Below are 18657 nucleotides of genomic sequence, written 5' to 3' on the forward strand. Positions count from 1 at the left end.
AGTAGCGTTGATTACACGACGGTGATTAAACAACGTTGAAGTAGCGTTGATTACACGACGGTGATTAAACAACATTGAAGTAGCGTTGATTACACGACGGTGATTAAACAACATTGAAGTAGCGTTGATTACACGACGGTGATTAAACAACGTTGAAGTAGCGTTGATTACACGACGGTGATTAAACAACGTTGAAGTAGCGTTGATTACACGACGGTGATTAAACGACGTTGAAGTAGCGTTGATTACACGACGGTGATTAAACAACGTTGAAATAACATTGAATATACGTTGCTCCACCGTTATTAACATATAATCAACGTTATTTCAAAGTCAGTCGACTAGAAAGAAGTTATCAACAACGTTCATAATTTATTTGGAGTTTGAAGCGGTCAACTTGACACTTGATCTATTCACCAAAAAAACATAAAAAATTGAAAATTGAAATTGGCAGGAAGATGTTTCGATCAAGGCGGAAGGAAATAGGTTCAATTAATTTTCTGTTGACATTGCTGAACTTTTGAATGAATGAACTCACTTAAGACAAATAACTTGTTAGTAACTAATATAGTAACTGTAATGATCTTTCGTGCCGATGTTAAATAAGGATCTCGAGTTAACACAATTATTTTAATATTTTTTATTGAAAAATGAACACTTAAATTAAGAACATCGAACAAGTTAACGTGAACATATGGGCATCGTTATAGGGTACAGAACTATCTTCTTTCATAAGCTAGGGCACAGCATAGTAGATGTTCCTCACAACACAGTAACAATTTATATATGCACAACACTGAATCTTCTTGATAGCCTCTTGTGATCTTCTATCCGGGTTGACTTCTCCCTACATGAACAAAATCAAATTTACAATTAGTCGGGTAATTCCCTACTAGATATCTCACATAGTATCAACACACCAAATAAATACAATATTGAAAAATATCGACAGTTACCCATACCTCTGCAGTTGTCTGAATTCACTAAACTAGTCCTTGCTTTGGTCCCACAACAAGTCAGCTCTGAATTCTTACACTGCTACGGGATCGTCAACACCTTCACTTATTCTACGTCCCACACATTAGTTACTATTGTTCTTATTCTCCTTCCGTTTCCTACAGTACACCTCAATATTCAGCTAAGATCCCTACAGTAACTAATAACAAATTAGTGACGCGTAGACTTGCACGCTACTAGAAGTTGGCTAGTTTATCTTACAGGTTATACGAGGAATGCAACATTGCAGAGGGGTATAGAAATTTGCAGTAAAAAATTAATGGGAGGATGATCGATATTATAATATCAAATGTTTGAAAAATAAAAAATATAAAAATTCTCTAGCTAACTTAAACATTGCATGAAAGTTACCTCCACGCATGACCTTGGAAACTGTATAGAACTTTTACACCAAGTTTAAACTTGAGCCCTTCGTGAATATTGATGAATTTCTCTCATGAATAGCTTGGCCAATTTTCCACATCTCCTATCTCAACAAAATCACGATGCTTCGAAACGTTACATTGCACTTATTTATAGGTTTTTTGAAATGAGTTATAGGCTGCAATTTTATAATTGCCTTTTATCCAACGTTCTTGCAATTTGTTGTACCCGATATATTATTATATACACAAATTAATTTCAAAATGTTGGTTTGAATCAGATGAGTGTCACCGACGTTTAAAAATTACTAAACCGGTGTAATTTTCCCCCATCCGCCTAACAACCAATAAAAAAATTGGAGAATACAATCATAATTTCCCCATTTAAAGTTGGAATAATTTAGCATTGTGTTGGTTAGCTTACGTTTCCAAGCCTCGTCACACTTTACCACGAAAAAGGGGAAATTTCCGGGAGTGAATTTCTCACAGAATATTAGCTTGAATTTTATATTTTCCTTAGGGATAAAATAGAATTCTACTCTTAACATCAGAATCAAATATTAGCTTGAATTTTATATTTAACTCAGTATGAAAATAGAATTCTACTCTTAACATCAGAATCACAAGCTGAATTTCTATCAATCCCAGGAGTCTGTGAATCCGCGCGATTTGGCGATCGTGCGGTTCACTCCGTCGGCCACGGATCCGCACTCCGACTACGCGGACGAGTTCTACTTTCCGGCAATCGAAGGCGGAAAGCTTCTGCCGGCACCCTTCCGTCAACTGCCCTTGGACCACGAAAAGGTCTGTGCCATAGCAATGTTAATAATATTTGTATTTGTTGCGTTTTGAAAATAGATAGAAAATTATAAATGTGTGAAATTTGATTATATGGTATAAATGTATAATGATTTTTTTCCCAATCGGTTTGATTCGAAATTGAATCAATTTTAATATAAGAGTGATTAATGTTTTTCTGGTAAAATTATTAATGTTTGTTCGATTGAAATTTCGAAACAAATTTGTAGTCCAATATCAATAAGACATCTGATAATGCTGCATTTCCCAAGACTTATCTTAACTTCCTTTAACTTACTCTGACTAAACTTGTGATGATTTTCGTAAAATCTCATTCATTTTTCGGAAACTTTCCTTTAAAATTTTACTCATACAGGAGAAATTATCTGAAAACGCATCGTTGTGCCTTATTTAGAACCGTTTGAGTCAGTTGAAAATGTGAAAAACATAAAATCTTTCACCTGCCGTTCGCGAGAGCTGCAGCAGATCGGGCGTGAATTGCATACCAGCGGATATAACCTATGTTAAACTTGCTGCATTGCAAAATATATCATTCTCATGAACGTTTTTCTTATGAATGAGGAAAGACAAGATGTAGGAATATCGGGCGTGAATTGCATACCAGCGGATATAACCTATGTTAAACTTGCTGCATTGCAAAATATATCATTATCATGAACATTTTTCTATGAATGAGGAAAGACAAGATGTAGGAATGACGCTTCCAACACTTGTCCCCCAATGGACTAACCATAATTTATATATGATCTCCATTCTCCAACTACTGCCGAGCTTCTGTGTACGAATTATATCATTAAAACCTAACATATAATCATGATACTGTGGTATAAATCTCACTTCGTCCGCTGAATCGTTAAAAAACGTATAGTTAGTTATAATTGAAAATATGCATAATGGCTTCAGTTCTCTCGCACAATAAGTTATATTTAAACCTATCAGACCGCATTGTTTGTCGCACAAATATCTCTCAAGCAACGTGATATAACAGAGAATAATTAATCCTAAGAAGAAATACTGATATGCGGTAAGGTTCCTTATGGGGCATCTCTAGACTAAAAAAAAATTCTGCGGGACGCTTGTGTCTTGGTCACTCCATGGAGCAAAAACTGATCGCGATATTAGGACACCGGACGAAAGTTCGGCCACCTTTGCGTCATTTGTTGAACGTTTCGTTATAGCGACGCACGAATGCCTTCTTGCCAGACTTCCTGGTTTTTGTTTATTACGCGCATGAGGCACTCAGAAATATTGAACCTTGATCACCCCAGCAAGGTTTTTTTTCGATCAATCCCGTAGTTTCCCCTCACAGTCGTTGTCTGCACTTAGCTCTATCAGGCCGTTTAATGAATCCTGGCAGCATTGTTGGTCGTAATTTGTTAGCACTTCGGGAAAATGTGCTACGTGACCATTAGAAAAGTACTACTCACTTTGATAACTTGAAGTTCAGGTCAAGATTTTCCGTTGCAGTTTATTAAAAAAATTTTTTTTGCTAGCTTCCCCCCTTGCATCGTGGCAATGCGTCTGCTCTGAAGACTGGCCAATCGAAGTCACACAACTCTGCTCCTGGTGTCTTGTTCAAAGACAGTCCCGTTTCATCTGACAAGGCAAAAGAAAAACCGCACGAGCTGAAAATTCCTCTTAAAACAACGCAAGGAGGATCAAATGACAAGACACCGAAGGCTTTTCTTGGGCAGTCCGGAATGAAGTCGTCATCTTTGAGCGGGAGCATTGGATCACCTCTTCAGGAGGAGCTTGGTGCCCCAAAGGCAGCAATGGGCGGTAATTACTTTGACGTAAACCCCATCGACCGACAGCTGCTGAGCGGCCGCAGCTTCCCGAAAGCCAATAAATTAGCACCGAATGATTTTCCTCGAAATCAGTTCCACACCAAAAACCCATATGAGGCTGCTGTTGAAAAGCTATCACCCCAGTACAATGCATACCTCGCAGCGGCTGAGAAGAATGGTCTACTTCATGACCGGCTTTACCCTGGCGTTGAATTTATGGCAGATCAGCCAATTATCGACGGCATTGAAGGCGAAACGCAAATTGAATTCAAGCCTCTAGACAAGGACTCCTCGAAGCCCCGCATGATGAGCAACAAGGAATATCTGAAGCAGAAGTTCAATTTCCCGATTCCAGGTAAGATCGCATTTTATTTTTTATTCCAAATTTTGCGTATTTTGAAATTAAATAATGCAATGAAATCTGGCATAAGACTGTAATGCGATCAATGCTTCAAAGAACGTCCTTTGAGTGTCATTTTGAGCTGTGGATTCATACGCCGAAAAATTCACTTTAATGATTGAGTTTTGCCACAATTTATCGCGACTCATCAACGCTTTCAATAGAATCATTTTTGGCTGCTAATTTGTCAAAGAGTTTAATGCATATTTCAAATAGGCGTACTTTTATTCGACAATTTGCGCACTCTCCAAGCGGTCACAAGTGCTGAATTAACATTTTTATTTGAGCAACTCATCCAAACCCAACTAATTTATTATGATTTATGAAAACTCGTGTTAATCGATTGAAATCAGAACTGCATTGAACCCCGTGAAAGAACGTAATTTTTTCAATTAAATCGTAATGATTTCTATACGGTATCTACGTTTCAAAAGGAAATAATGAATGCGGGAGTTATTATTTTTAATTTTCCGAGGAGTTCGGTCCACACATGGTCTGGAATTTTGCACCGATTCTACGAAATCAATGGTCGTTACACAAGAAACAATATTGATTCGTGATTGCATATTAAAATTTTTCGAGATTACTGCCACTGATTCACTTGGAATAGAACAAGCATAAGGCTATAATTTTGGAACATTTTCAGTGATTGGTAATAAAAGTTAGTAAAAATACGTACAAATAATTAAATAGTTAAATTATATAACTTGAGAAAACCCCATCCTCCCTTGGCCTCGATTTTTTATCCGTCGAAGTGCTCATTTTTAAACCAACTATAGAGATGAAACATATCTTAAACCCATTGACTGTGGAATTATTACTTGTACACCAGAGTACAGCGATTACGAAGACCCAGGATACGGTCCCGCCTATGGCAGGGGCCGAGGTATGGGAAAACCAAACCCTTTGTACCGCAAACGGTCTTCCAAGTCGCAGCGTTTCAACCTCCGCAACTTTTTGAACGAGTTCAACGACTACATAAAAGCTGAACGCGAAGTGACCAAGCAGACCAAGAAAGATGCAGGTTTTGAAACAAACGCGAACAGCGCTGACGATTCCTTCGTGTCTGACGACATCGACCCTCTCCTCCGCAAAGACTTCATGGCCGTAGCTGCGGATGTGATGCGCAAGGATCGCTACGGTGACACAAAACCGCAGTACAATTCAGCACAGCTCAAGCGGTTGGCTGCTCTCATTGACGGACTGAGGTGAGGGACAAAAATTTTTACGGACGTCACTTTTTTGGTAATGAACAAAATTGTTTGATTCATTAGAATACATATAGTCTCTATCCTAAGCATCGTCTTGTCACATTGAATTCTCCTAGGAATATTTAAAATTAATCCTTCATTTCTCTTATAATCCAAATGCCGGCGAGACAATATTATATAAATATTGTCTATTGTCAATGATATGTCTATAATTCAATTTTGTACGTGTCAATTTCAGGACGATGCAGCAAGGCGGCCACGATGCAGACAACGTTCTCCCTCGTCTGCTGGACCGCTCAGAGACGCAGCCTGTCTACGTCAAGCCGCTGCCACAGCGCGCGTCGGGCCCCGGGGGCGCGTCAGGGCAGGCCTCGCAGAACGAGATCGCCGACTACTACCCCGACACCAACAACGGAGCTTACCTACGTGTAGACAAGGTACTATTGCCTTCTGTACACATCTTTGTGTTTAAATTAATGAAAATTAAATGAATATTTTGAGTTTATGGTATTTCGGCAAGCGTATCTATTTAATAATAAATATAATGTAAACGTGCATGGTCTGTGCTCTAATATATTATTTTATGCTTTATTTATTGCTCGTTGCGGAAGATAGCAATAATAATGTAATAATAATAATAAATTCTAAGATCCTAAGCAGTATTTATAGATACAGAACACGTATTACTATTTAATTATTGCAAGACTTACGGTAGCATCATCCAATGTTTTTCGTAGCTCGTCAGAATTCCTTAGGGCTTTCACGTTCCAGAAACAACACCCCTGGAAGGTGCAAGCTCAAGCTAAGGGGTTAAGTTTAATATAAGTCAACTACAATAGATTTTCATTCAATGTCTCTTCTGTGAATGACTGATGTCTAGTACATTCTTTGTCAGCTATAATAATTTTTTTACAGAATCTGTTATTGTGTACGAAATGATCAATTATTCTCCTATTTTAGGCCATACCGTACGGTTCACCAAGCCACTACCCCTCTCGTCCCCGCCCTCACCTGGACCGGTACGCCTACGCTCCGTACGTTGAGGGCTTCCCTCAAACCAAGGACGGTTACTTTGCCCCAGAAACTGGCGGAGGCGCTGAAGGAGTGGAAGGAGAAGGAGAGCAAGGGTATTACAGTCAGGGCCAAGAGCCCACTGATGTATACTATAAGGGACAGCAGCCAGAGTCCTACTATCCTACGTACGGGCCGTCCTACGGCTGGCACAGGTGAAGCTGATGCATGTGTGTGTGGGTGATGTGTAGGAGCAGGTAATGCGGTTCTGTTAATTACTCCGTAGTTTGAAGTTAATGTAACTAAATTAAATTAGAGTAACTAAATTAAAGTAACGAAACATGTAAGTGAATTGTTCGAGCAATAAAGTGATCACATAAGTATTAATAAGCAACTTTTAAATGAATTATTATCTCTTGCAATTCTTTCGTTGAATTAATATGGCGGAAGTAATTAGCGGCCGTGTTACTTTATTTCAAATTATTAGATTTTGTTTGGCTTTGATGCAGTAAGAGAACGCTAATGTCACGTATTTGCACACTTTTTTCACAATTTTTGTCACGCACTTGCACCTGTTCAACAAATTTCTGTCCTTACTTGCCACCGTCGTATTTTTTGCCCCCCCCCCACATTGCCCCCCTCTCGAAGTAACTCTTTCGTTACAGCACTTTTTTTCGAAAAGCCAAGGAAACTCGAGCGTTTGAACTCCAATGTATTGTGAACAAAATTTTGAGCGCGAGGTTGTTTTTTCAAGACATGAAGCACCGGGAAGGGCTTCCGTGAGAAGCTTTGTGTCAGTGACAGCCCGTCTTGGCAGGTTTCAACCTGAAAAGGAACTCGCTCCTGAATCAACGAGTTATCCAATTGAAGTTTATCTCCAACTCCTAATGAATTGTATTTGATGGCTGTTTACGTTGATGTGATCTCGTAATGAGACTTTGACGAGACCTTCATATCCTCGAAGATGCTGTCTTTGAGTAGAACATAATGAGTTTGATTTTGATATTATGATAACATATCTAAGTCTACATCACACAAGGTGCTTAGCCACGTCATTCGCTGGCGGATCACAAGATGGCGTGCCAGGCATTTACGTGATTTCTCAATAAGCCAAGATTCTTCTTGTACACCTAGTAATTTAATTTTTGTGTCAGGTGTAATTTTAATTTGAGCATTTCATTATAAATCATTATAAACCAATTTATTATTTTTAATGACAGCGAGTTTTTCATTGAAAAGCAGCCTCGCAATCAATTCCTCGATGCTTTTTAGGTAGCTTCACATGATAATTTCGAAATTTATTTGACTTGTACTTCTACACTGTTAGAAAAATGACCGTTAACGGTATTACCGGCAGTTCAGGGGCCGGTCGGCACGTGAAAAGAAACACCGTTGCACCGTTTTTATTCCAATTTAACACCAGAAATCCGTAAAACAGCTGATAAAAACGGCGAAACAGTTTATGTTCACGGGGTGACCGGCCACTAGGATGCCGGTGGGACCGTTTTTTCGCCGTTTTTTCTAACAGTGTATGCAGAGCAAAATAATAGCTTACGTGTTGTGTTTTCTATTCACTGATTAATGTTCTCCAGCATCCAGCACCTTTAGAACTGCACTGACCTGGGAGTTCTCATTGAATTGTCGTACTTGCTTTATAATTGCGCTATCTTTCATGCACTTGAGTCGTGTATTGCCGTAGAATTCGATTACTTGGCACTTTTCTTTTAAGCTCGCACTGAACTGCTTTGCTACCATAGATAAACATCCGAGTCTCCCAACCGGTACGTAACTATAGTTAAAAATTCTAGCGGTGCTGCCATCTGAATAAAATATATGATTTCCCTGGTTCATTAAAAATTTTGAAAGATCCAATAAAATTGAATGAGGCACAAAGTCCAATAAGGATCTTAAAGTAATCGGAAAAATTAATTAATCGAAAAAACAGTTCACCCACCAATAATTGGAATCTAAATCCACGATTAGAATCATATTCACGTTCGCGCTTCGGGACTGGCCGCTACGTTACTGTCATTTTTCTCTCGTTCTAATTCAACAATTCATATTTATTTTAAAGGATATTGTAACGTAAGGCACCGCTGGTTTTAACATAGTTCTACCTAAACTCTCGACCACTGTCACGGCTATCGTAAGCAGATTGACAAAGTTTGGTGGTCATATCACCAGGAACTCCATCGACAGTCAGTTTGGTGATACTCCGGTGCCCTTAGAAGATAACCACTACGACACGGACAAGGACGGGTGAGACTAGAACTTAGTACGTGTACTTAGGAAGTATTCTCCTTTCATGCTACTAAAGGTTAAATAAGAAGGAAAGTTTGACACACGCAAATTGTCAAAGATCTGTTGTAAATTTTACACTCATACACCGGTTGCTCTCTTGAAAGATTGCAAAGCTAAAAATTCGATAAAGGAAATTGTATGTAGTCCCGAGTGTTACTTGGTTTATAAAAAAACAGGTGATATAATTCTAATTAAAACAACAAAGGCGTGGGGTATTCCGGCCTAGCAAAGATGGGCATGCTTTACCCATCGTTATTTTTAATCAATGGTAGGCGAGATCAGCTTATTATACTTCTTTTTATCAAATGTAGACGAGTGAACGCCATTGCCAGTTCCAGCTGACTAATAAAAATCACTTGGTAAATATTTTTATTCTGATGCCGGGACAAGATATGCTCATTTACTCCAATAATAAGTTTTCTATATTCTATATGATGACTTATTCAAATCACATCACAGAAAGACAACTGTAAAAATCTCCGACAATCTGAAATATTTAATGACTATTCACTGGTTTCATTAATTTTTGTACAAATATATTTGTTCGGTATTTGTATTTTGATCAAGTTTTTGAGCACCATTTCTCCTGGTCACCATGCACGCTATACCTGAGTGGAGTGATTTGAAGCCCCCGAAATCCATTGCCAGTAACTTCGATATATTCTGACTGCCGTTTCTTTTTGTACAGTTTTAAAACCTCACTAACCCTGCAACTGAAATAATTATACTCGCGTTTACTATCACACAGCTTTTCTATTTGAAACGTACGATTTGCTCGAATATTTCAGGTATTGAACGCAGTTCCACGAATGTAATTAACCTCCCACACCCGTACCCCTGTGCATGCAATTCTGCGTAATTTTTTGAACAGCAAATTTTATTTGCGCTTCTCTTTCTGATCAAAGAATTTACGAATTATTACCCATTTTCCTAATAATACTAATCGCTCATCTTGGGAGCTTTATATACCCGGTTATTTTATACTACGGACATCGTACTAAATTCAAGAGTACGTATACGGACGTATACGTATTCGTATACGGACATCGTACTAAATTCAAGAGACAAGTTATGCCTTCGTCTCACTGATATACTCTTACTCTTATATGTTTCCTCGATGAAATATATAACCTACTTATTATTTTTTTCTAAAGTTTCCCATTCGCACAAGACTGAACAGCTCAGAGCCAAGAAATAAAATTCTATATTTGGAATAACATCATTTACCTGTAGTGTAAGATGTTTTAAAAGTAATATGATCAATCATCTGAATATTCGCTTTACACTGTGATTCAATCGTTCAATGAATTTCATTGTCAATCATTCAATTAATTACAGCTTGACGTTCTAATCACAATCCCATTACCATAGAAATCATTAGTACTCACGCCCGACTCCTTTTAAGTCTCAGCAAATTTTTCAATGGTAAAATACTCGAAGATTCTGCAATACTTATTCCTTTGAACGAGTCTGGGTACACGCGTGACTGCTAGAGGGTACAGTCGCCGCCAGGAGTTGTGTCCTCAGTATTGATCCGGGAGAATTTGCCGCCGGTGATGCGAGGGAAGCGCTTCCTGTTGCTCGGGAAACACAGAGTTGCGGTCGATGTTATTCGCTTAGCGCATCCAGTTGTCTACGGTAGACAAATCTTCATCCGGTAGACTTTGAAATAATACCGCAGACGCAGCTTCATCCGGTAGATGTTCCTATTGGAAATATTAACGCAGACGCAGCTTCATCCGGTAGATGTTTCTATTGGAAATAATACAGTAGATACAGCTTCATCAGGTAGACGTTTCTTTTTGAAAATAGTCGTACTAAAACCCTGTATTTAACCGCTAAGGGGAAAAGCTTCTTTATGCATAACACATTAGAGCTTGCGTCGTGTCGTTTTTAAACAATGACGAATGTACGGCTGCCATCATTATATGAAACTGTAAATAAATTATCGGTGATATAGCCTTATTTAAATGAATATGATTTTGTGTGTAAATATATCTAGAACCAATCCACCAGTAAGCAAATCGACTTACCTCAGATTCCGAATATGTTCTCGTTTCTTGTATACGAATTCCTATTTGACTTGAATCATTAGATAATTATGTGAGAATTCGGTGCTTGCATTAATATAATAAAAGTTTGGACAACGCACAGCACGAGAGTNAGATTTATATCAATAAACTGAGATAGTCATGATTATCTTTGCTCCAATATTGTTCATTTTGTGAAGATCAAAATTTCCCTCAATTATTCATAGAATGTCATTTCGCAAATGGTCCACAAGAGCTAGTATTCTCTGCTTGTATAAAATGTGAGCTCATTTTTCTTTAATATCCATACGATTTATCAATTACACAGTCCATAGAAAAATGTTGTCCCTCCTTTCTTAACTTATTAGGCATAAAAATGTATATAGAACTTTACTTATCTTGAATAAGTGGATATTTTTATTCTGATTGAGCTAACTCGAAGAAGCCTGTGCGGCCTGTTTTCTTATTTGCTCATTGCTGTGTACGGTAATGAATTTAAGATACATCAATTTGACTAAAAACAAGACAGCAATGAATATAAATGAATAATTAAAGTTTACATGGAGGCAGCAAATACTCATGAATAATTCTATTCATATTACCCTTAATTTGGTACTTTCAAGTAAACAATATGCATGTTTGTCCCAGTTTCGGGTCCCAGATGCGGTACCCTCACTTCTACCGCCCAGAGGACGCCTACTTCGACTTCAACTACGACTATGCGACCCCCATGGACGCAGCTGGTGCCTCTGAGGCCTCTGGCTTCGTCAAGAAAGACGAGGAGATGGCAGGTATGGCGAAAATTAATACTATACATATATTCATTAATATGATATAAAATTAGAGCAATTTTTTCAATAGGGGTGACATTAAGAATGAAATTTCATCAACGTGATTCTACAATAGCTTGAGTATATCTATTCATAGATCTGATGCTTGGAACCAATTTTGTGTAAATTCAAAATATGTGTTAGTATTTTAGCGGAGTGGAACACCTTCATTTGTTCGGGTAAATTTGTAATCGGTTAAGTCTTGGGGTTGCTATCTGGTGTAAGGGAGTTGAATACAACACAGGAAAGCCCGCAAACGCTGGTCCGAGCGCAGCTCAATTTACGGAACATTCCTGCGGGTCGCCGGAGCGTGAGATGATGGACACTATGCCTGGCTTGTAGGCCTAGCTGAGTCATAGAACCGCTACACTTGTCCAGTCTTCTGTAAATTTTATAATTCTTGATAATTCATCGAGTTGTCATGAACCTTGTATTGTTTTATCCATTTGTTGACGTGGTACTCTATGAAATTCAGTAATGTCGGTTACGTCTATTTGTGCCGACCATCATTACTTATGATGATACTTCAACGCAAAGATGTCGATCATTTCTATTTTGTAAATGCTAGCTAAGTCATAGAACTACAGCACAATCATATCGGTCATGCTATTTTTATACTGGACTAACTTAATCATGTTACTGCAACATGAGCAATCATGTCACATCTGGAACCGAAGTTTTTGCTGCGGATCACAGTGAGACAATACCGCCTTATGTACTCCGAAGCCGATGAAATTTTTCTCTTTTCTTTTCTCTTTTCTGAAAAATTCGTCACATTTATACATCAACCCGTTAAACATGACATACTGGCGATTTCCTGTGAACATTTTAATTCAAATCTTTTACTACGCTATCTCAATTTCATAGACTAGCATAAAATATGGTTGCATATAAGTTACAAAGCAGGATATTTTTCAGGCAACGTTAAGTAACTTGGATATCATAACAAACAGAACGACATCTTGAATGTCAGGTCCGGTTTTTGTCTTCTCATTGAACTGAAACAAAAGACGAGTGCCCTAACGAAGCGTCAGCTGCGAGCTTCCGACGATTGCATTGAATCAAAGGAATTCTTTGATCGGAGGAACGTGGGGCGGGGAAGCTTCTAAGAAATTTTCGTGAAATAGAAATGAAAAATCGTAAATTAATAGATTTACACACCTGCCATTGCTCGTATGGATCATAGTCATGATATAATCCATTTTACTACGATATAAGATGCGTAAAATATTCATTCATTGATGTGAATTAATGCTATTCTTATCCAACAAACTCGCGATGACATACACTCGACACAGTTCCAGTATTTACTGGAAATGTTTCGCACTCCAATGGCTTGTAACCAGAGTAAAACCAACATTTTTTTCATTCTCAGGCAATAAACAGGATTAATTTTCTCCAGTATTCATTTAATTCACTTCTCATTTTATTCATCCAATTAATGCATTTTATAACTAATTACTATCAATGCACTTGTCAATTAACTTCACGTCTTCCCCCGACTCAGACTCCGAGTTCGGGACCGTAATGAGCGCAGCCGGCAAGCCGCTCCCCAACAACTTCGAGCGACCGGAGCGGTTGGATGTCAAGAAGCCAGGTCCGCACTACAGCACCAACCGCTACGGCTTCGACGACTATGCTCCCTTGTTGTACGATCCTAAAGCATACGCTCACAATTACGACGCTGAACATGTCGCTAATTACGGAGTGCACTATCCTGACTACTCACAGTACCCTCAGTTCTATGACCCCTACCACTATTATGATGTGGAAGATGTGGATGCTGTTGGGGGTTCAGATGTTGAAGGGGACCCTGGCAACGCTTCTGGGGATGACAAAGGAGGGGAGAAGACGCGGTACCGTGATGCAAATGGCAACGAGATTGACATCGGGCTTGCCACTGGTCGTGGTGGCATGGTGAGTCACGATAAGCTCGTGTTAATTCAAATTTATTTTTATTATCCGTAAGAATAATGTCATATTCAATTCTAAATGAAAATTATTGACTTCTGATAGATGTAGCAATACGTGTAAAAATGGGGAGTGAAACTTTGAACTTTAGGAAGTTAGTTTCAGCACTTATTTGTAATGATCAGTTTAATGCTATAGTCGTTCTGAATTTTATACTTACCTAATAACTAATACATTTCATAGGAAACATTTATTTCCGAACTGAACAATGAAGTAATGAAACGGCTACTAATCATCGATGGTTGACGTGGAAATGAGCACCAGATAATGAAAAATTATTGATATTAGTCACGAGACTGGCACAACAGATGGCATGATTGATGATGAATGATCACAATGATGAGATGAATTATCATTATCCCCCACCAGATCCCCCGGGCCCCAGACTATGAGGCCTACCAGGCCCACTTCTCAGAGCTGCTCCGCAAGCAGGGCCTCGAGGGCAGCTCCCTGCACCCCGGGCCCAAGATGCAGCGCCTCACCGCAGGGCCCCGCATGCTTCCTGGTGAGGCCCTCATACTTGTGCCCAGTCATGTGCTCCCTGGTGAGGCCCTCATACTTGTGCCCAGTCATGTGCTCCCTGGTGAGGCCCTCATTCTTGTGCCCAGTCATGTGCTCCCTGGTGAGGCCATCATGCTTGTGCCCAGTCATGTGCTCCCTGGTGAGGGCCTCATACTTGTGCCCAGTCATCTGTAGATTTAGCGAATCTTCCTAAAATTCGCAAAGTTAATAACCTTTGTTGCAAGTATTTCCGTGAATTAATGTAACGTTAAGATTTTACTTACACACGACACGTCTTAGCACATGCAAACCAGTAACCAAATCGTACAACATATCTGTGTGAAATTCTTATGCCAATGTATTCTATATAATGTGTAGATATTTAAGTCTTTCTCTTGAAATAATTTCTGTAGATGTTCGCGAGTTATTTCCATGTTTGAAAATTTGTGGTAAAATCCTCCACCGCTTGTCTTTGGCCTGATATATTAAAAATAAATATGATTTATATTTAATTTTATTTGCTACCAAGTTAATAATCTATGAATGCTTTTGAATGTTCCAACATAATTATGGACTATTTATAAGTTTTTAACGGGGAATTATGTATTAGATTTTTATAAAAAACGCGAATACATTATACACGCAACTGATATAATATTTATTTATGGTCAGCATTATTGAACACCATAAATGTGCTGCAAGACTTTAACTATATTAAGTTTTATTACATTAATTAACTGTATTTATTATTACTGTATTTCTACTACTCTGTAATGCTAATTAAGGTCATCCAATTCGCTGCGAAAAAAAAGAGGTCCCCCTAAATTTTTTTCACTCATGCGTCATTTTTTGCTATTTCTGAGACACCCAAGAAACATGATCGATCATCAAAAATTTTTAATGTTTTCCTCGTGATTGTCTTCTCTTGTTACAACAAAGCTTGAATGAAGCATCGCTCGCTAATAGAGTTTAAGGTTAGCAGACTTAACCTACTGATCCCGATCAGCTTTCAATCCAAACGATGCTTCCTGGATGGTATTCACATCGTCGGGTCGGCCAATTCTGCACTGACAATTACGGAAATGATTACGATTATGACAGGCTTCTGCATCAGTTAATTAATGATGCTTCGTTATTATTAAAACAATTACATCTTGAATCCAAACAAATGCATCAAATCTTTATTTACGTACGAGCATTTGAAAAACGGTGTTGGTAGAATTTGTTTTTGATGGAGAGTTTTACTCATGGTTCTCCTGCTCATGCAATTTCAATGCATATTCATTCATGTTTCACGGAATACATGCGAGAGCATTGCTGTGTAATAAGTGATAAATAATTCATTAGTTCTATATTAAACTCTGCCCTGAGCCGAACAGCTTATTGTTTTCGAAATTCTTTTTGCGTTGGTCGCTCATAACGCAGTCAGCACTACCCGCTGTAATTGCGTGATAATCATTTCCTAGTAACAATTATTTGATCAACGATTTTCCAGGTAAATTGACGTACGTGTTGATGATCATGCTACATTTACTGTATTAAAACAACCACCACTTCTCGTGCATATACAATGTAGCAATCTCGTGTATGGAGCTCCCGCGGTGCAGGCAACTAGAAACCTTCCCTACCGCAACGATGTATCTTGTTCTCAGATGCATGCCGAATGAAATGGCAGAAGTTCATGCAAATTCACTATATATTTTCAAGCCTTGATTTCATGAATTCCTGCCTAGTCTTTCATTGAGAAGGACTTGAACAATTTACATGCCTAGACCTCAAACGAAGGATGCGTTGCTCTTGTGATGAGGGAGGCCGCTGAACAAGATGACGTGATGAAGCAAAGTGGCGGGTAAACAAGCCATTGAAGTCGTCATCATAGGAACGAACTCCTCTAATTCCCATCTCAAATTGCCCTATTGGTTGAGCTGAATAGGAGCAACAGCCATTATCGCGGCCGCTGTCATTCCTGCCATTACTGACTCTGTTACCATCACTGCTGCCATTATTGTAACTCTGTTGCCATTACTGCTACAATCATTCTAACTCTGCTGCCATTACTTCTGCCGTTAGTACCGCTACCGCCGTTACTGTTGCCGCTGCCATCCTTGTCCGTACTGTCGGCAGTCATTATTGTCTATGCTGCCATTACTACCTTTGCTACCATTAGATGTACAACCGCAATTCTGTTGCTTCCCCTACTGCTGCCGCCATTACCGCGGCCGCCTTTACAGCTGTGGTCTTTTACCACTACAGCTTATATTTCTACCACTACTGACTGCCACTGCTGAAATTACAGCCCCTACTGCCATTATATCAAGCGCCCGTATTACTGTATTTCTGCTGTTAGTGCGGTCGGGGTTAGGGGGTTTGAGCTATTTGGGGTTTGAGCGGCATTTGATAACAAAATTGGAGGGCTTAACATGGGCCTGAATTTGCCACAATCCAAGCCACGTGGCATGAGCTTGTCGTTGCCACAATCAAAGCCACGTGGCACGAACTTGTCGTTGCCACAATCCAAGCCACGTAGCATGAGCCTGTCGTTGCCACAATCCAAGTCACGTGGCATGATCATGACTTTGAGTGGAAGTTGTAAGTCGTTGCCACAATCCAAGTCACGTGGCATGATCATGACTTTGAGTGGAAGTTGTAACTGTCGAAGGCATTTTAAGAGAAAAGAATGTACTTCAAAGTTCTTTAAAATGAACATAAACAACGTTTTCAAGTCCGAACTCAAACCAGTGATATCGTGAAGCTGCTTGGATATATATCTAGACTGCTTGGTGCAGTCTAGAACTGCTGTTTTATCTATTAAAATAACTTCATTCTTTCTTACGCAAAATGTACATTACATTACGTTAGAGTATATAATTTCATCATAATAACAGCTTTACGTCAGTGCTGCATACTGTACGGCTGGCATGGGTTCCCTTAATAAAAATATATCCGTAGCATTTATGAAGCAGGCTGCCGTAGCCTGAGTAATATCGCGGGCTTTCGTTCACAAACACGTCCGTCGAATCGGAGTTGCCAAGGAAACTTGCCGCGCAAAATAAGAAAATCTTGAACAATTTTTGCGGACTGGAGGAGTGCGATGACCCGCAGTGCAGCTTCATGTTTGGCCAATGATGGAGATGCATAAAAACTGCCATTGTTGCGTGACGAAAACAATATCCAATTAAAGAGGTGTTATTAACAGTTAATTTCATACTGCACCGCTTGCTTAATATTAAAAAATTAATGCTTGATATTATCAAATTGAACGATGTATCTTAGTTAAAACAAACTGAGAATATTGAACCACCGAATCACAAAAATTCGGTGGTTCGTATGAAATTAAATTCGATGAATTCACTGTTATTTTCAAATTCTCGTGGCATGCGGGCTTAACATTGCATGCCATGAATCACTCATCCTTTGATATAAGCAGGAAAAACATCTCACCTTTACCACTAATTGGCGCTGAGATAAACAAACAAAAAGGCTATAAGCAAAGTTTCACCATCTCGAGTCCTTGGGATGAAACGTCGACAACGAGATTTTCACTGCTTTTATCATTTCACTATTCACTAGTTGAAACGCTTCCATTTCACCAGAACTGACGCGGCACGTTGAAAACGTGATATTTCTCTGTTTTGTTCTGAGGAGAATAAATTGAACCTTACCACTCTCAACATATTCAATTGAACATTTCACACGCGACTAGTTCAATTAATCATTGCACGCGCGACTAGTTCAATTAATCATTTCACACGCGAGTGGTTCAATTAATCATTTCACACGCGACTAGTTCAATTAATCATTTCACACGCGACTAGTTTAATTAATCATTTCACACGCGACTAGTTTAATTAATCATTTCACACGCGACTAGTTCAATTAATCATTTCACACGCGACTAGTTCACTTACTCATAGTCTCGAGATACTGGCTCAACCAATAGATAGTAAATAAATTTTATTCAACCCCTGTTCAATTTATCTCCCATATTTGTTTACTGTCCCAATCGCGTTCACGCGCTCGTCTTCGCTGGATTAATCGTTTTTGATTTTGCATTTTCCTGAAAATGTCTTCGTGGCCCGCGTCTTCTCTGAATTTACTCCAAGTTACGTAGATTTGCTTGAATTTGTCAGGTTAAGCATCCTACGAGTATGATAGGAAATCCTGCTCAGTGATGATATTTTTGCCCCTGTGATGAGTTTCATTGCTTCTGCCCCCAGACTTGCTACTGACCGAGGAGATGGTCGTTGATGATGTCGGCAAGGGGCAAGCGAAACAGCACCACGCTAAGGTGGGCCTATGACCGATTTGTGGCTATAAGCTTAACAAATTAACCTACAATATAAATGAAGAAATTTCCGTTTTTTATGTCTACCTAATTTCTTTTTGCTTGAGTCTTTGTTTTATATAACACCCTAAT

The 18657-nt window shown here is 39.0% G+C and overlaps 1 protein-coding gene across 1 annotated transcript in view; it reads left to right on the top strand.

The window, feature by feature from the left end:
* Positions 1 to 2027: 2027 nt before the first annotated feature.
* LOC108674735 overlaps positions 2028 to 18657 on the top strand; it is a gene marked incomplete at its 5' end in the record, with an annotated part of 63065 nt that continues 46435 nt past the window's right edge. Inside the window, 10 exon segments of the mRNA XM_018162702.2 lie at positions 2028 to 2183; positions 3692 to 4340; positions 5218 to 5593; positions 5835 to 6033; positions 6557 to 6822; positions 8792 to 8866; positions 11587 to 11729; positions 13276 to 13685; positions 14109 to 14244; positions 18458 to 18528. Coding sequence (XP_018018191.2) covers positions 3899 to 4340; positions 5218 to 5593; positions 5835 to 6033; positions 6557 to 6822; positions 8792 to 8866; positions 11587 to 11729; positions 13276 to 13685; positions 14109 to 14244; positions 18458 to 18528 — 2118 coding nt within the window.

Source organism: Hyalella azteca, unplaced genomic scaffold, assembly GCF_000764305.2.
Source record: "Hyalella azteca isolate HAZT.00-mixed unplaced genomic scaffold, Hazt_2.0.2 contig8914, whole genome shotgun sequence".
Lineage (NCBI taxonomy): Eukaryota > Metazoa > Arthropoda > Malacostraca > Amphipoda > Hyalellidae > Hyalella > Hyalella azteca.